Source organism: Hemicordylus capensis, chromosome 5, assembly GCF_027244095.1.
Source record: "Hemicordylus capensis ecotype Gifberg chromosome 5, rHemCap1.1.pri, whole genome shotgun sequence".
NCBI classification, from domain to species: domain Eukaryota; kingdom Metazoa; phylum Chordata; class Lepidosauria; order Squamata; family Cordylidae; genus Hemicordylus; species Hemicordylus capensis.
The window spans coordinates 133362379-133382541 of NC_069661.1; the positions used below are offsets into that span (position 1 = coordinate 133362379).

Here is a 20163-nt window from a genome sequence, read left to right on the forward strand (position 1 = left end):
TGGGCCAAAATGTGAAGATGGGCCCCTTCCTTCTCCCCCATCGTCATCTTCAGAGAAGCATAAGGGGGAGAACAAAGAGTATGCTGTTTCCCAGCCAGAGCCACCACCAGCCTTCCTCAGGGGCCCAGGGACATTTTCCCCGCCCCTGTTCAATTGTGGCTATGCCTTTTCCACCACTATGGAGACTCTGCTTCAATGTGCAGTCACAGGAAAATAAAGGGCATGTTTTAGGATGGTCATATGCTTATATTTGGCTGGATTATTCCCTTGTGTATTTCATTCCTTCCTTCATACATAAGTTAGAACTTAGATTTCAGAACATACTGATGGCCCTTGGGGCGGGAGGGATTCACTGTCTTAATAAAAAAAAATATGGGAATTGCACAGGAAAACAAATATCCATGTCAAACTTGGTATGTCATTATATTCAGAAATAATAGCTAAAAGAAAAGAGTTTCTCACCCACAGTCATGCCATCCATGTACCGCTTGATTATATCAAAGGAATCCCGCAGATTTCCTTCAGTTATGTCAAATATGATGTCTGCCTGATTAGCTGGATATGCTGGTGTGATCGCACGAAGGAAGATAATCTCTGAGATGAAAGATATTGCATAATAAGCAATAATAAGCTGAACATGACTTTGGAAAAAAACATAGAAAGCAGTGCAGTGCAGCCTACTTCAATGCTTACAAATCTAAAAAAAATATGTTAAGAAGAACATTATCTTTCACCAGACTTATAAGAGCTGCTTAATCAAGGAGAGAGGGGCTGTAACAGGGAACAGTAATAATGCTGTGATTTGAATGATGAGAACCTGTGACTTCAGAAACTTGTTGGCCAACTGCTTATTAGTTTAAAAAAAGTTGTTCGGGTACGAACTACTCTGCCTACTTTCCGTTCACTATCCCTACAACTGGACTACATTTGAAGGTTCACAAGGTAGCCCACTTGTGCCTCAAATGTTCACATGTCCACTGTTTTTATTCAGGGTGGATGACATCATCACAAACTATGCCTTTGAAGTGTCCCTATGTGTCCCTACAACTGAAGCAAATTCCAAATTGGTTCCCACTTTCACCTCAAACATTCACATATCTGCCATCTTAATTGGGGTGGATGATGTCATCACAAACTATGTCACGAGCTTGCCTGACGGCCGACGCCTTACCAAAGATTTATGCCACAGGAGCCGGAAGCTCTGGTTTCAGGTTTCTTGCATGGAAAGCAAAGGCCACAGGAGTCAGAACGGAGAAGCCTGGAACTCAAGGTCGCAGAAGCTCCAACAACAGCTGAGCTGAAGCGTTGTGTTCGCTGCCCACGCCACCTGATTTATAGTCCTTGGCCTTAATTAACTCTCCACCTCTGCCAGCTGCTAGAGATTCAGTGTCTCTCTTGCTGCCTCCTGAGGAGACGCCGGCTTCTTCACAGTTCCTTCACTGGCTGTTGCCGTCTTTCTTGTCTGCGTTCTTAAGGAGTCAAGGGCCACTCACTCTCCTGCTCGGGATCTGACCCTTCACCCTCAGGGTCCCCTGGACCTGACAGACCTTCCTGTGCCGAACATTCAGCCTGGCCCATCTCAGCTATCTCCTGACTCCCAACATCAGACTGCGCTCCTTAAGTTGTCTCCCCACCTACTAGAAGGCTGCCTACCTCCCACTCCTCTTCACTGTCCTTGAGGGAGGGCATGACACTATGCCAAATTGGGGTGTCCCTATGTGTCCCTACAACTGTACCAGATTTGGTTCAAATTGGTTAGGTGGTTCACAAGTTAGCCCTCTTGTGCCTCAAATGTTCACATGTCTGCCATCTTGAACTGGGGTGGATGACATCATCATGAACTGTTGAGGTGTCCCTTTGTGTCACTCACTACAACTGTACCAAATTTGGTTCAAATCGGTTAGACAGTCCACAAGTTAGCCCACTTGCGCCTCAGATGTCCACCATCTTGAATCAGGGTGGATGACATCATTACAAACTATGCTCTTGAGCCATCGCTATGTGTCCCTACACCTGTAGCAAATTTGGTTCAAATCTGTTAGATGGTCCACAGGTTAGCCCACTTGTGCCCAAACATTCACATATCTGCCATCTTGAATTGGGGTAGATGACATCATCACAAACTATGCCATTGAGGTGTCCCTATGTGTCTCTACAGCTGATAATCGAGGGACACATACATGGATGCATGGAGACACACACAACACAGAATGCTGGGTGATTGTAGGCTAAAGAACGTAGGCTACAAAAAAGCAACATTCAGAAAGGCTCCCATTCTCCCATTTGTATGACTGCTCTGCTCAGGGGCATAGCAAGGTTGGAGAGGGCCATGGGACAAAAAGTGAAGATGGTCCCCTGTACAACCACCTTCTTCTTGGGAGAGGCAGGAGGGTGAGGGTGAAGAGGAACCTGTTGCCCAGCAAGTGGGCACCCCTCCCTCAGGGGCCGAGGGGCATCCCCACCCCAACCCACTGTTCAATTATTAGCTACACCTCTGACTCTGCTTAGTTTTGCACCATGCAAACGGCTGGCTTCACTCTTAGCAATGGTTTCTAGAGAGAGAGTTCCTAGAATGTAATATAGGCTGCAATAGCCTATATTTCAGGCTATTCATATGTAGCAAGGAAAGCCATTTACCTTCAGGCCTGGTAAATTCCCTGAATGTGGGCAGTGAGATGACTGTGTGAGAAATGGTGTGAACTGGATCTAATACACAGTTGACATCATTTGGTCGGCAGGATTTAATGCAGCGAACAGTATCCGTCTTCTCCTGTCTGACTCTAAAAAGGAAGAAAGGAAATAAAGATGTTGAACAGGAAATTAACTCAGGCTGTTCTCATCACCCTAAGCAGGGTTGGAGGAGAATGAGGCCCACTCCCAATCATCAGTTGTGATAACGCAAGCAAGGTAAGAAGAGGGAAGAGTGATAGTGTGGGAGGCAGGAGCTGGGTTGGACAGGCATGCCTCACCCAGATTCTGTCCCCAGAATTTTACCAAGGGTGTCCAAAAAGCTGTCCAACCCAGCTCCCACCTCCCACACTATCACTCTCCCCTCTTCCTACCTTGCTTTTTTGGGTTATCACAACCGGGAATCGGAAGCACACCTGGCTCTCCTACCCTGGCTGGGTGCTCCTCTGATCCTGTTTATGGTTGTGCAAACAATCGTACTGTAAGGGTCAAATATGCAATGAAAGTAAAAGTTCCGATTCCAGATCCTAATCTTAGTATAAGCCACTATTCATGTGTCAGCATATCCCAGCCTCTGGAGTCTTATTGATTTTTCTGACATCCATCTGGGATGGATTCTAAGCAGTCTTGGGTAGATCCACCTATCACTGGGCATGCAAAAAGCCTGCAAGCCACAAGGAAATTGTGCTAGACAATCATGTATATGGTTTTTTTTCCTTTTAAAATTTATTCTAAAATAATAAAATTATAGACAGGTACCAAGACAATTATACAAGTGCAAACAAGGCATGTGGGTAGCCATTATCCTCAAATTCTGCGTTCCAGTGGTTTATAAATAAGCCCAGTTTCTTACAAATGTAGCCAGATCTCATTCTCCTTTTCTTACCTATAACAGCTTAATTTCATTAACAGAACTTGCTCCCAGATACACTTGTACCAGTCAAACAGTGCTGGACTGCAAGAAGATCTCCAAACAAAAGCAATATAGAGTCTAGCTGCAGTTAACAAAGAACCAGATGCACATTATCAGATATAACTTCATCCTTGAAATATCCAAATAGTACCATTTCTGGGGTAAAAGTGAGAGCATATCTTCTCTACTAAAAACCTCTACTAATATTTTTTTAAGTGGGATTGTGTTCAAAAGTAATGAAAAAATTTCATTGTATGACATTTCCAGCATTGTTAAGTGTAAGGTTTATAAATAAGTAGCACATGTACAAGAGCTATATCAGCAGTACTACACTCTATGAGGCTATTCTCATGACCACTGGAAAGCAGGCCAAGGGAGCCTAGCCCGCTTTCCAGTGGTCGTGTGCTGCAACGGGAGCTGCATGACTCCCGGCAGCAATCCTCTCTAAATACACCCCTCACCCCCGTTAAATGAGGTTAGCGGAGCAGGTGCTCTGCTAACCCTGTTTCCCTGATTGGGAGTTGCCACAGTGCAGCTCCACGCCACAGCAGCTCATGAGGAGACCCCCAACCGGGAGGCTCTAACAAGCCTCCTGGCACGGGGGTCTCCTCAAAATGCCCTGTGCACTCACGTGAGACATTCTGGGACTTCTGGGGGCCAGGTGGCCCCAAATCCCCGCCACCCCAACTGGCTCAGTGACAGAGCCGGTTATCATGTGAGTGGCCGATCTGGCCGCCCAGGGCTAGCGGCATGATTGTCTGCGGGGAGAGCGGGCTAAGCCTGCCAAACCCTCCTTGACTCTCCAAGCTGCTCGTGTGGAGAGCCTCCATATGTTTTTATTTATTTATTTATTTAGCATATTTTTATACCGCCCAAAACGTACGACTCAGGGTGATTTACAACAAGATTTTAAGATTGCTGGTCCTCAGAGATGTGTTTCCACTCTTACAGAACACTTCCAGGGTATGGGCAGCACTTGGAAGTATTAGTGCTCTTGTGCAATAGCGTGTGCTATACAAGAGGACTGGGAGAGTTGTGCAAGGGCTCCCACTGCATCTCTGTAGACCCTACTACTGTGTGTGCTTCATTAGTCAGGATGTCAACCATTGTTTTCAATGGAGGGCCAAGCCTCTGGAAAGAGAAGCAGGCAGCAATGTTCTGCTTTTCTGTGTGTTATATTGCCGCCTGCTTTGCTCTGCAAATGCTCCTGCTGATCAGCTACATACACTGGCTTTCTAAGGAAGTCCGCTACTAATGCTCCAAACCACAGTTTAAAACACACATGCCCACAATGGAAAATAATACCCATGACACATTAAACCAAGAACAGCCAAAGGGAATGCCGGAAAAGAAGTGCTAGGAAAGGCAGAGTAGATGGAAAGAAAGAAGAATGCGGGGGGAGAAGGCCAAAACATTGGAGAGAAGGAAGAGAATTAGGAAGAGAGGATTTCTCCAGACACAAAGAAAGAGAGAGAAATAAAGGTGGGAGGTAGGGAAGGGAGACTTAACATAGAGAGAAAGGTGACACTTAAAACCAACAACTATACCCCATTATTTAACCCATCAAAAAAGACTTGAGGAGGAGCAGGAGCAGAAGAGGACTTCTCCTGGCAAAAGAAAGAGAAATAAAGGAGGGAGAGAGTGAAAAGGGGAGGTAAAGGAGACTAACATAAACAGAGAAGGAGAAGAGTGACACATAAAACAAGCAACTTCCCCTCCATTCCACATATTATTTTTGAAAGGCCATCAGCTAATTTTGCTATAACATTCCAAAACATTTGTATGCTTTTTAAATCATTCATAGCATAGCATAGTCTTTATTTCGGTCTTTGACCAGCATAACAGCAAAATAAACAAAAACAGTTCTACTCCTACAAAATAATAGTCTCAATAAAATTTACTTAGTATAATAAGTAGAAGAAGCTAGAAGTTAAAACTATGAACATAAAACTATATATAAAAGTTAATCAACACTATTATCAGAATGGCACTGAGTATAAAGGTAGCAAGTCAGCAAAATTATGTAATTAATACAGAAAGGTGTTCAATCTCATACCATATTGTATTCTGTGCTATGTATGGCAGCAAAATATCCAGCAAGTGGAGGCAACATACATATAGGCATTAGAATTTTAATCATACAAGACACTAAGTTTCAATTTTGAAAAAAGGAAGAGACCTGGTCTTGTGGTAGCAAGCATGACTTGTCCCCTTAGCTAAGCAGGGTCCACCCTGGTTGCATATGAAAGGGAGACTAGAAGTGTGAGCACTGTAAGATATTCCCCTCAGGGGATGGAGCCACTCTGGGAAGAGCATCTAGGCTCCAAGTTCCTTCCCTGGCATCTCCAAGACAGGGTTGAGAGAAGTAGTGGTAGCTGAGGTAAAATTGGGCTAAAGGAAATGTCTGGGATAGCAGAGGAGTGAGGATAGCCCGGAGGCAGGTATTTCTAGGGTAGCAGGCAGAGGGAGATGTGGTGGTGGGAAGCTGAGCAGGCTGTTCTGGGAGATGGGGGGAAGTCCAGGCAATTGAGGCCTGTTCATGTTTCAGGCCTTTCTTCCTAACCTGCATGCCCAGGGAGCTCTGGGAATACTCCCTCAAGGATTAGGATTCAATTAGGTTGAATGCCAGATAAGTAAATGCTAAAACATCACTTCTTCACAATTTGATTGTGGATGAGTATGCTGACCTGGTATGTATGATGGATACCAGGTTGGGTGATCAAGGTGGGGTTGTTCTCTCTCAGTTTTGTCTTCTGGGTTCTTGATTCTGCAGCAACCCTGCCTTGAGGGGCAGGGACGGGGTCTATCATGAGACCATTACCCTTTCCAGCTGCCCAGTTAGGTAATCACTTGGTTTTGAGTGTTTGTCCTTGAAGGTGGGCCTCCAAGATAAGATGGGGATTCTGTAAGTATACTGACCACCCCCCACACAGCACATCATTCATCCTACTTGCGCTGGAAAGGGTGGTCTTGGAGGTACCATTGGGTTCCCATAGGCTTACTGGTTTGGGGTAGGGATGTGCACAAAACTGGTTTGCCCTGTTCTGTTCAAATTCAAACTGGGTTTGAACCAGGAGGGCGAGGTTCGGTTCTGGTTTTGCTTGAACACCTCCTGTTTGGTTTGAATTTGAACCATTTCAAACTGGTTTGAACTGGTTCAAACATCTAAAAATGGGTGGGGTGGTAGTTGGCACCCATGGGTGCCTACTACCCAACCCCAAAAGCAATCAGACTCTTATACAATTTTTTATGAATTTTTTTCTCATAGGATATAATGGGACTAGAACCAGACCATTATTCCCTATTGTGGAGCACCCATGGGTGCAAACTACCACTCAAACCCCAAAGAAATTGGACACTTCTATGATTTTTTATGATTTTTTGAAATATTTTAAATTATTTTTCTCATAGGGATTTGAACCAGCCCATTATCCCCTATTGTGGAGCATCTAGGGGCACAAAAGTGGGGTGGGTGGTAGGCACCTAGGGGTGCCTACCACCCACCAAAGACCAAGGCAATCGGATACTCCTCCTATTATTGGTGAATTTTTAAAGTATTTTTAAATTCCTCATAGGGAATAATGAGGATTCCAGCAAATGTATCACTTCACATCGGGGGGAAAGGGGTGGCCTAGAGCGGAGTGTGATGTGTGGTAGTTCCCAAGGGTGACAAGGAAGCTACCAGAATTATTTGAAAGGAATTGGGCAAAGGGCTGATTTTTAAGTGAGAGTGGGTGCCAACCACCCCCATGGGTTGCTAACCCATGGGGTATTGGGTTTTGTTGTTTCTGAGGTGTTCTGGTATAGATTCTCTGGTAGCATATGAGCTTTTCAATGACAAACCATTAATCCACTCTCATTTGCTACTAGAGAATCTACACTCGAATACCTCAGAAACAACAAAACTCTGTACCCCATGGGTTAGTAACCCATGGAGAAGGCTGGCACCATCGGTGCACTACACCACCACTCGCTCTTGGCCACGCCAGCACCACCTAAGTGCAGTTATGGGGCTTCTGAAACCTCCATTCTTGTATAAATCTATAGGTTGTATAAATCTATTTGAAATGTCAGTGCGAACTTCGGATAATCCTTTAGGCCACTTACCTCATTTGTTTCTCTACAATGATAGTTTACTGTTCAGCTGAAACAGGGGGCATGTTTCATGAATATATTCTCCTCCCATAAAAACATGCTTTTGGGGTTGGGTAGTAGGCACCCATTGGTGCCAACTACCACCCTACCCACTTTTGGAGGTTTGAACCAGTTCAAACCAGTTCAAACCGACCCCTCCCAGTTCGGTTCGAATTTGAACCTGCAGCTTGAACCTGATGGCTGGTTTGGTTTGAATTTGAACCATCGAACCAAACCGGTTTGGATTCGAACCGGTTTGAATTTGAACCGGTTTGCATATCTCTAGTTTGGCGTAGGGATGTGTACGGAACTGGGCGGGGGTGGTTCGAAGGGGTGGGGGGGTAGGACTTTAAGGGTGGGGGGAGGGTGCACTTACCACTCCCCTCACTCTCCCCCTGGCACTAGATTCCTGTAAAAGCTATCGGGATGGCACGATACCTCCCTGCTGCCCCTTCCCCTCTTTGGCCAGAAGTGGCCAGAAGTACCAGGTGCACGTGTGCATGCACTTGTGCATGTCAGATGGGCTCACGCATGATCGCAATGTGCGCACCTGTGTGCCTGACGTGTGCTTCTGGCCACTTCCGGCTGAAGAGGGGAAGGGGAGGCAGGGAGGTACGCTGCTGCCCCGAAAGCATTTACAAGAATCTTGTGCTGGCTGGGGGCAAGTGGGGCGAGGGGTAAGTGCACCCTCCCCTGCCCTTAAAGTCCTACTCCCCCTCCGCTGAACGTTCGAACTGACTGACTGAACCTGTTCAGGCCATGCTGTGGCTCCCCTCGTAGGAGCGGCTCAGGACTTCATTGCACCCTGGCAACCATGGGCCTATCACAATTGGTATCAGACCCTAACCATGTGGCAGAGCATATGCTTGATCTGATTCTTGCAGACCAGAAAATAAGTGATCTGGAGGTGGGGGAGTTTCATATAATTCCCTTGTCATGGATAGATCACCATCTGGTGGGCTTTTGTTTGACTGCTCCAACTAGCCTCTACGGGGGTACTAGACCAATTACAAAGGTCCACCCCCAAAGGCTTATGGACTTGCTTGGGTTCCAGGCAAGCCTTTGAAAAGTTTCATACATCCAGAGCTGGTGACTCTGTCAGGACCAGTGTTCCCTCTAACAGGGATTGCCAGACGTTGTTGACTACAATTCCCAGAATCCCCATCTGAAATGGCTTTTGCTTGGGGATTATGGGAGTTGTAGTCCACAACATCTGGGAATATCTGTTAGAAGGAACACTGGTCAGGGTGAATCTCTGGAATGTGGAGACAGCTCAGACTGTCAACATGGTCACTCCTAAATGCCATCTCTGGCTTGGTGGAGCCCATAGAGCTCAATAGAGCTTTCTACAGCTTGGACAGTGGCTAGAGCAACAGTAGAGGAAGACTTGTAACTAATCTGACTGAATGTGGACTACAGCCCATTTTAGGGACTACTGAGTGGCAGTGGTGGTGATAAAGAGATGTTTTTTCTCTGCTTCCATTGCATCTGCTCAATGCAGGCTAGCAGAGCTGTTTCGGATGGCAATTCTTTTGCTGCACATAATGTCCTCTTGTGAAATGGGGGAGGAACCATCAACAACCTACTGAGACCAGTTTGTATGTCCCTTTGCAAATAAAGTCACTTGCATCCATGTCGACTAGGACTCAGCCTTTCTCCCTATCTTTAAAGAGGCAACTGAAGGCCTGGCCATTTGGCAAGGCCTTTTGCTCTCTAGAGTGTTGTGGATTTGGTTTGGTTTTTTTAAATAGTGATGCTGTTTTGTGAGCTATCTTTTATGGTTTCATTGTGTGTTTTTAATTATTTTAAACTATTGTTTTTGATTAAATAATTATTAACATTAAATTGCATTAATATTGATTTTATTATTGTTTCAATATTTCTACTTGATTGTATTACGGTTTTAATATTTCTGCTGGATACTGTCTTGAGATATTTTATGAAAGGGGACATTAATGTAACAATAAATAAATATACATATTTAAAAACCAGTTATATAACTATAACAGTGAAATTATCGTGAGTTGTGGATACCCTGTAACAAAAACAAAATTTACAGAATTTGCAACCATAGCATTTGCTACCATTTCTTAGAGATAGTGTTTAATTATTTTTCTTTTGTTTTATCCCAAAGTAGCAAGAGCATGACAGCATTTTAGGCTGTTTGCACTGTTCAGAAGCAAACCAGGAATACCACTATTCTCTGCAATGTGATTTGCAAGGACTTCTCTTAGTACTACCAAAAAATGGATGGGACCCAATGTTGTGATTAATAATTTCCCTCCACTGATTAGCTCAGGGCTGCACAACTTTGGCCCTCCAACTGTTATTGGACTACAGCTCCCATCAACTCCTGAGCTACTGTAGCTGGGAATGATGGGAGTTGTAGTCCAACAACAGCCAAAGGGCTGGAATTGTGCAGTCCTGAAATAGCTCCTCTGCATTCAAACTGATCTGGTTACAAAGCTGTCTGAAAGCAGCCTTCTACAACACATTTTGCAAAGATTTTTCTGTGAACAAAGGGGCTAGTTAAATGTTGTTGACTGAGAGGCGCCATTGAATCCAACATGGCCATCTTCCAAGGCTTGCAGGTGCAGGTAGCTTGCACACATTTGCAGATGCAACTGGAGTAAAAATGACTGCCAAAAGTAGCATTACTAAGTATTGTTCAACATGAACTCTGAAAGAACAACACAGTTTTACTGTGTTACAGGGGAGGTTCAAACTGAAAACAGTCTTTAAATAATAAAGAGTTTTGTAAACCTATGGTTTACTATTGATTTCTAAGAGTGATTGTAGTGATGTCAAATGAGAAATGTGTCTTTCATGAAAAGAAAATATTGTGGTTGAAATCCAGTGCTGGTGCATGAGCCAAAGGACTATTGCTTGAGTGCTGGTGCATGAGCCAAAAGGACTATTTCCATCAATCTCCTCTTCCCTCTGTAGCTGACTATAGGGCTGTCCCATAGAACTCCCACCTACCCATCCCATTCAAACCCAGTAACCCTGTTCTTCTACCTTGATCCAAACTGATGTAGCATGAAAACAGCTGGTGTCCTAACTCTTTTTGGACATCTGCGTGCCCCTCCCAGCGCCAGTGGCCATCTTTATCAAAGAGTTTTATGGCTAGAGGGCCAGGCATAGCAGAGCTGCTGCAGTACTAAGGGATGCCACTCTAGTGCTTGTGTGATGCATTGTGGGATATCTGGAAGACCAACTCCATTTTTTAACAATACCAGAGTGTGTGGCAGCCTAATCATATGGCGGGGTTGGGTATGTAGACCCAAATGAGTGTTCTGGTTGTCTGGGAGGCATGGAGTAGGAGCATGCTTTCCTTCCAGCCCACCCCCATATGATTGTGTGAACAAGCCTTATGTCTCTGATGGTCATGCAGCCAACAGAAAGCAAGGGAGCTTGATCAAAACTGCCTCTCCCCCATAGTGCATGTTGCATGTTCTCTGCATCAATGCTTCATTAGTCTGGATGTTGGCCAGTATTTTCCTCCTTTGTGCACCTTTCTGACATGAAATGGAAAGAATAGGTTTTAGTCTAACCATATGAAGACATTAAAAATAGCTCAGAAGTTAAACAGCATTTTGCAGGATCACTGTTACTCCTAATACTTTATATGCATTTTTTTGTTTTCTTTATCATGTAAATAGGGGTAGAATTGACCCACAAAGTGGTAAGACTATGCACATCAATTTTTCAATAGATTTAGAAGGGAGGACTCTGAAATACTGCATGGCATTTTCAAACCTTATCATAGTTGAGTAATAAGTTGAACATGGGAGTTGTAGAAAACATAGGTAAACATTTTATGAATAGCTTTACCACTAACAGTATACATATGACACACTCACACCCCGCACACTATCAGCTGACTAGAGGAAGTGTTTGTACAGGATTTTTTTCCACAGATTGTGATGATTTATTAACCTATACTAAAGATATGCTCCCCCCAAAGGCTTCTTACATAAAGGAAAGTGCCCCAGGAATAATCATCAATTTTGTTTTGTTCTTCCTCAAGACTCCTCAATATTATTCTGTATTATCACATTTCTGTCAATACTTCTAAATCTAGCACCCAGCTTTTGTTTTAGTATGGAAATGTGGATAACTAAACTGAAAATTTCTTGTATCAGAAATTTGGTAGAGGGTTCACAGGACAAATTTACCAAATGCTTATCTCTGGGAAGACAACTCCTGGTGAAAGAAAGATCTGGGCAGGTGCCATTTTACCACATTTATGGCAATGGGTTGGGGAAAACATTACTAGTAAACGAAGACAACCACATGACTCTGTGGTCACCAGGAGTCGACACCGACTCAACAGCACAACCTTTCCTTTTGTCCTTTAACTTTATTGCTATGAAACTGAGGGAGAACTTTTTAAAAACATGGCATCATTGGTATCATGAACATTAAGGCCCATTTGCAGTCTAAGTACTTATTATTATTGATTTGGGGAATTCCATATATGCTTTAAGATTTTGGAAGACTGTCATATTTAACTCAATGGAAAGAATAATAATCCAGCAGTTCAAATCCTGAACAATCAGCAATTATTGAGAGAAGAGAGGCATATCAAAATAAATCAGACCGAATCTCTTAGAAGAATATGTACTTTTAAAAAAAAAGATAGGTGGATAGATAGAAATGAAAGGAAAGAAATAGGTTTCTTCCTGTCCAAATTATATCAGCATTTATTCCCTTTGCTAAACTCAGTGTATGGCGGGTGGGGGTGGAGTGGGGTTGTTTGCTTTTTAGATCTGGTCAAGATTAAAAAATGACCGTCCCCAACTTAGATTTAACACACACACACACACACACACACACACACAGAACACTTTCCAATATTTATCCTTCCTCCCTGGCACTTTTGTTTGCTATTCCATTTTTTGCTATATCTCTCCAATTTCAGATGAGCTTGTGGTATTCAAAACCTTGTTTGCATACTCAGCTTGAAAGTTGTTCAGTGGCGATATGTAATTATGCCTATTTAAGAGTTCCAGTTAGCTGCAATATAGGCTTACCGGTCAAATATGATTTAATCTAGGCTACAGTGTAATCTTAGAAGTGCAATTGAATACTTCAATAAAACATTACAATACAATACAGAGCTGAGTCAGTCTTGTGTTCCTTATTTTGTAGCTCAAGTCATCATTTAACTTCCAAACTACTCTTCACTTCAGGTTCTGCCTCTGTTTTGCTGGGGTCTCATCATGTATAGTTGATCATGTAATGAATCTCACCATATCTAAACAGATGTCATGTATTGTTCTTGGAAATGAAGGACTACTTAACTCCTGGGTTTGCCACTGATGTACAATCAAAAGATAGCTACAGCCAATCCTGGCTCTCCAAAGTGTGTAACAAGTTTGTCAGAATCATATTTAAAATTGTTAGGTATACATCTAAAAATATAGGCTGGGTTACAAAGAACAGTGCAACTAGCTACACAGTGAGGCTATTCCTGGGCTTGGCTACCCATGTGCACCACCGAGATTGAGCCTGATCGTAGTGCTGCCTCGGCCTCAAGGCCAGAAATTGATGCCAGGCTTTAATCTGGGTTAAAGGGTATGAGCACACCCTTAACCCCAGGTTCGGGGTTGTGTGTGTAGGCTGAAGGCAGCCCATGCACACACACAGCCAGGCAGCAAGAGTGCCTGGCTGAGGGAGGAGCCCTCAATGCACCACGCTTCTGGCTTGATGCATTGAGGGATGCCGGAGGACTTCCTCCTTCGGCTCCCTGCTCTGCTGATCACCACCACACTGCTTGTATGGGTGTGCGATCCTCAAAGTGAGGCATAATTGCCAGTTGTCTGGGAGGAGGCAGGTAAGAGCCTGCCTCCCCCACCTACCTATCCCCAAGGCTTGCTGTTGGGTTGTGTGCACAACCTCATTATCAAGGGAGCTTTAGGCTGTGTTGTTGAACACACGGAAATCCCTGTTGGCTGTCACAGAGGAAACTTTAAAAACCTTGTTATATGATAGGATACAATGGCCATCTGTTTAACAACTAAATCAGAAATCCCACTGGACATGCCTAAACCCAAACCCTTGGGCATTATTGAAGCAGCTCTTTGGACAGACCTGTAAGAAAGCATTTTTAGTGTTCTGTGTCTCCAAAGTAATGATGATGTAGAAGGTATTGACAAGTACACAGAAATTAGTTTGAGAGCCAGTCAAAATAACTGAAGTATCAAAGGAAAAATTATACACAAAAATGGCATTTGAAGAGTAACAAATACAGAGAGGTGTTTATCTGCTTAAATGCTGGAAGGCTGAAAGTTAAGGTGAGTGAATTGATAGTGTTGACAATAAAAATTAGTCCTACACAACCATGATCCAAACTAATGGATTTAATGCACATAACACAGTGCTGGAGTGTGGTCCTAGTGGGAACAATAATAATTCTTTAAAAATGTAGGCATAGGGAGATTTCTTGCATTTCATTTCGTTATTCTTTCATGGGTTATCTCTGCTCTGTTACACCCATCTTCCAATTTGACCTGAAGAATTTCTGGAACCAGTTTTGAAATTGGCAGATATGCTGCTTGTTCTTTGTCCCTTCCATTTGCTCACATGATTTCTTTTCGTTCCAGATGAGCAATGCATTAAAACAAAGTGCAGCTTTTGCATAGGGTTGGTGTCCAGCATTGCTACTAGATGCTATTTTTAAAATTCAGGCTAGCTCTATTTGAAGAACAGTATTCTCTATGTTGAAGGATTGTTAAGTGTGCCTGAATATTGACAGTTTGTAAGATTCTGAGGTGTCATATTTGAGGATTATCCGGCACCTCTATATACCATGAACCATACATGGGCCAGGGCAGGAAGCAAGCAAACAAGGGACGTAGAGGAAAGGAGGCAGAGTTGCAGGTGGCACTGACACCAGAGTAGTAGTTACTCAGAGTGACTGGTGAGACTGAGCAAACCACCTCTTTTCTTCCACTTAAGCTTCTACTTAGGTCTTCAAACTCACTTGCAGTTATTGCCCCTGAGGTGTTGGCAGGTGGGACGGACACACACACACACACACACACACACACACACACACACACACACACACTGCAGTATCTAGGCTAGCAGTGAGGATGCCAGTGCTTACAACTGTAGTGCAAATCTCTGGGTGTCCAAGAGCTTTGGATCTGACTGGGAGGTATATAGGAGCAAGTTTCTAAAAGGATGCACAGGAATGTAGTCAGCTCCCCTTTGAATTTCATCTTGTGTTCATAGAACAGAAATAGGTTGAGCACACATATCTAGGGAGATGCAATCCCAACTAGTACATCTGATTCAGGGGCGTAACTATTAACAGGGCAAGGGGAGACAGTTGTCTGGGGGCCCACTGCCTTGGCCCCCACCTGAGGCAAGTCACATGACTGACTCCCCCAGCCACGCACCTGCCAGGGCTTCCTTCAGTTGTATTCATCCTCTGAAATTGATGCGAGTGTTAAGACCTGGAGCTACCAGCATGTCTTTCTCTAGCACCATTAAATGACTTGTTTCGTCCACAATTTACAAAACCTTTAAAAAATAATGTAGGATATATATATTACTATGCTTTTTGTTACCACTATTCAGCCTCATTTAAGATTTCTTTACTTCATGAGCTGAGCTTCGGCGGTGGGGAGCATTTTAAAATCTTGTCTCTGGGCCCACTCCAACCTTGCTACACCCCTGATCTGATTGAACTTTGAACTATTGGGATGATCTGCTGTTATACTAGTCAAAGGAGTTCCTTGCTACGTCTTGATCCACACTGAAGAAGAAAAAAGTCCAAGCTTTAATTAGTATAGAAACACTTATTTGGCTCATGTGACTGAAATGTTAACTGTGAAGTCTAGATGGCTCTAGTCTGGGCATTATGAATAAATATATAGGATGCACTGAAGTTTAGGGATGTGTGAATCGATTTGAGTACAAATCCATTTGTACCCGAATCTAGCTGATTTGGGTGATTTGGAGACAGAACAAATCACCCCTGTGGTCCATTGGCTAGATTTGGATCCAAATCAAATTGTGCCAGATTCTATTTGAATCGATTCAAGATTCTGATTCCTCCTATTAATTTCCCTAGATTCCCAGCTTTCTTTTTTTTAAAAGAAAAGCTAAGCTCTAGCCCTTGTAGAAGTGGAGTTATGGTGCAAAATGTGTGGTCACTATTTTTCAAGTGTTTGGATTCTTTGGTGTATAATAACTTTTCCTTAATGAATCCCTATGAGGAATCATTCATTGCACACCTTTATTTCTTCTATTCATTTTGACTCTCTTTGGGCAGTGCCAACTGTCAACTGCTATTTGCCAACTACACCTACAAGGCAGTGGTGTACTACTCAGTTTATGTTCTAGGAATTTTTTCAAGTGTCTTTCCCTCATAATGAATCCCTATGAGGATTCATTACACACCAAGGAGTCTAAACACCTCAAAAAATCCTAAAATATAAACTGAGTACCCAGTTGGCACATGGGATGCCACAAATTCCCCGCCCTGACCTGCAAAGCAGTGGGGTCAAAATGAACAAAAGAAATGAAGGTGTGTAATGAAGAGAACAAAGAATCTAAACACTTCAATATTCCTAAAAATAAAAATAGTACTCCACTGCCTTGCGCGTGCGGGGTGGGTGGGGAGTGGGTTGTAGTTGGCACATAGCAGTTGACAGTTGGCATGACAGTCAAAATGAACAGAAGAAATGAAGGTGTGCAATGAATCCTCATAGGGATTCATTATGAGGAAAAGTTATTATACACCAAAGAATCCAAACACTTGAAAAATCGTGACTGCACATTTTGTTCCATAACTCCACTTCTACAAGGGCTAGAGCTTAGCTTTTTTTTAAAAAAAAAAGCTGGAGATCCATGTTAGGGTTAGGATATGGTGATTTTGAATCCTCATTATTTCCCATGGCAGAAATATGCAAAATCAGTAAAAATGTTTTAAAAATCATTAAAATTCAACAAAGTGCCCCACTGATTTAATTTTTTGGTGGTAGGTGGCAGCCATGGGTACCTACCCACCTCCTAAATTTGGTTCCCCTAGGATCTTTATAAGCTGTCCAAATCGATCTGAATCTGATGTGAATGCATCAAATCCAAATCAAATCTAGGACGATTCAGGGGGACAGAATCAGGCACAAAACAAATCAGGGATGATTCAATTTGGGCAAAAATCGAATCAAAAGAATCAATTCATGCACATCCCTACTGAAGTTAGGTTGTCATAAAGCCCTGGTCAGCAACTGCTTTAACGGATGCCATATTTTCAACTGATAAGGGCTAAAGAAGTCTGCCAATTAACCTACTTCCACTCATGCTGAGAGATGAGTAAAGTGAACGTGTATGAGCGAGAGAGCAGCAGCAGAGTCCATCAGAGTTTCCTATCACTTCCATGTGCAAACTTGGCAAACTGAACAAAGGGAGATCTTGGCAAACTGAATGAGAGGAAGTGTGGTTAAAGAGTCCCTTGTCTGGGAATCAGTGCAGAAGTGGAGAGTGTATTGCCAAATATTCTATTGTTCATAATGGATGGGGAGGGGAAGCTTTGACTTAAATAGCAGAATGCAGCTGAAGTGCATAAAAAGGAGGCATCCTTGGCGAGAGGGGCTATGCTGGGAGATAGATGGGAAGCCCTGAAGTCCAGACTGAGCCAAGACCACCCCACCAGCTTAGATGTATAACTGTTTGTTCCTGTCTGGAAAGGCTGGGCACTCACCAACAGGTTGATCTCTTTCTACTTACATGCAGAGCACATCCACATGTCTAAAAAAAGATCAGGTAAGCTGGAATGTTTAAAAAAAGTTACAGAAAAATAGATAATGATAAATAAAATGAAAATGCATCATGCAGTGATAGATATATCATTCAAACTTTATTTTAAAAATGGCAAGAAAGAAGTCACTGCCAAGGATGGGGGAGGGGAGCATGCCAGCATGCGAGGGATCAAAGTTGTGCAGAGACAAAGACAAACAGCTTGGCAATGAAGGTGCTGACAGTTCCATGGCGGGAGAGTTGCATCTGGACCGTCAAGAGGAGGTCTCTGGGCTCTGTGATTTGCCGCTGCATGGACACTACACCACTGTGGCTGTTCACTTTATTTGTGGTGAAAAACCCCTCCTCATTCCCGTTGATGATGGAAAGCTGAATTTTATCCCCAGGGATGACACTGGAAGGGCCCATGCGGAAAATATCGATGGGAACTTGAATGTTGGTAGGAAAAGAGAGGTGATAAGAAGTTATTCTCAAGGGTAGGCTCTGGCATTCCTTATTTTCGTGACAAGGCAAGCGCTCACAACGACTGCAAGAAAAGCGAGAAGACAAGACAAGACAAAGGAGAAGGATTAGCCATTGTTCTCCAAGCAGGAAAGAGGAAAGGGGAGCATGGTGGAGAAGCCAAGGATACCTTGACTCGTTTAACTTATTCATGACCAGGGAGGGGCCATTGTTCAATGGCAGAATTCATGTTTGCATGCAGAAGGTCCCAGGTTCAATCCTTGGTAGCACCAGGGCCAGCCCAGCCCAAAGGTGGCAGCAGAATTTTAATAGCTCCAGGTTAACCTGGATGTCCTATGCCTTGGCATTTTTTTAATGAGCCTGCTCATTCAATTTCCCTGAAGCCGATGAGGGGAACTGGTTTGTCCCAATATGTTTTATATCTAATAAATGTCCAGCCTTTTGTTCAGCTAGTCCATTCCTACAGACAGCTATAATACTAAGATGGTTCCTGGCCCATTGTGATTCTATTGTTATTTGGGTGCATTCCTGATGCTTCAGATAATGAGAGAGTTGCAATGGGTCAGGAAGCTCTAGCTCTGGGAGGAACTGCAGTCCCCAGGCATCCCCGTGCCGTTTCCCAGCCTCCCCTGTATCACTCCCCATATGGATGCTCCTGCCATTCCCCACAGTCTCCCGGCCCTCTCTGCACTGCAGCTGGACTGGCATTTAAGGAACCCACCACCACACTACCCAGGGCAAGTCACCCAGAAGTGGCTGCCTTCCCCTGGTGGGGGGAGAGAATGACCATGCTGGACCTTCTGATCTGCTCAGCTACACCCTCCTACAGTTTTTACCCATGACCAACTTTCTGGCTATCTTATAAACAAGATAGCTGCATGCTCATTTGCACCCAATTCGGGTTCTTTCCCCCACTTAAACCAAAGCATAGTCTTGGCACAACACATCATGAAGTCTGGAGGCAATTGTCCACTGTTCTAATTGTCTTGGTTGTAAGCCCTTTTCCTTCATTCCACATAAATGAATGGAGCAAATGCCACTTCTCTTCACTCCATTCAGCTGTATGTGAAGAAAAAGGAGAACAATCAGGGAAATCTCAAGTGGTGGGGAGATCTCTCTACTCCATAAGTGTGTGCATATGTGTTGTGGTGAAGATTATTTTTCATTTTGGAGAGGGGGGGGGAATTGAGTTGCTCCAAGGTAGCAATGCTGAGAAAGACCTCAGTTTGAGATCCTGGAGAACTGCTTCTTACCCAACAGCAACCCTGGAATGGGAGCAAGGGTGGTAGTGGCCAAGAGTGCCTTTGGTCAGCTTTGTTGGTTCCCAGAGAGGGTTACACATACCTTAGTTACATCAAGATCAGATTACTACAGTGTTTTCTATATGAAGCTGCCCCCTTAAACAGTGACTGGAAACTTCAGCTAGTTTAAAATGCCCTAAAACAGCTTGGGGCCAGGATGCCTTAGTGACCACTTCCTCCCATATGGGTATTTAAGAGACCACCTTCCAGGGTACTTAAGAGAGCGCCTCATTTGTGATGAACCCTGCCGCCTATTAAAATCATCTGGGGAGGTCCAGTTACAGTTGCCACCAGCTTGTCTGGAGGCAACTCAGAGATGGGCTTTCTCTGTGGCTGCTCCAGGGCTTTGGACTGCACTCCCTAGCAATATAAGAGCTTCTCCATTTCCGATTGCTTTTAAAAAGATCCATAAGACACCTGTTTTCTCAGGCCTTTAATTAAAATTAATTTGTTGGTTACTTTTATTCTATGAAATTGTTTTTTTATTGTTTCGATTTGTGAATAGTTTAATTGCTTTTATTCTGTGAAAGCGTTTTGTTTGTTTTTGTTTCGATGTTGTGGTTTGGATTGTGTACGCTGCCTGGAGATGTAGGTATCAGGTGGTGTATAAATTAGATGGATAGATGGAGGTTCTGCTCATCCTTTATGATCAGCTGAGGGCATGATTGGTGGTAATGAAAGAAGGGCTCTTTTGTGTGGCAACCCCCAGATTGCAGAACTCTCTGCCCCAAGAAGCATGTCTTGTCCCTGTTCGGGGAGTATTTTCCTGCCTTTTAAACACTGAGGCTATTCACATGAGCGTGGAAAACCAGGCAAAGGGAGCCCAGCCGGGTTTTACAACTCGTGTGAACCACGGGATCGGGCCCAATCCCGGTGGATACATGGCAAGCG

At 43.7% G+C, this 20163-nt stretch overlaps 1 protein-coding gene across 4 annotated transcripts in view; it reads right to left on the reverse strand.

Moving 5' to 3' along the window:
• Positions 1-20163, reverse strand: part of FBLN1 (fibulin 1) — a 139306-nt gene that overhangs the window by 28594 nt on the left and 90549 nt on the right. For 2 of the 4 annotated variants that reach the window (XM_053254874.1, XM_053254875.1), the window contains exons 15-16: positions 2638-2780; positions 463-594 (exon numbers count right to left, since the gene is read on the reverse strand). In XM_053254874.1, coding sequence (XP_053110849.1) covers positions 463-594; positions 2638-2780 — 275 coding nt within the window. Of the gene's footprint in view, positions 1-462; positions 595-2637; positions 2781-17590; positions 18036-20163 lie in introns of those variants that run through there. The other 2 variants (XM_053254877.1, XM_053254876.1) reach the window with 2 other exon arrangements.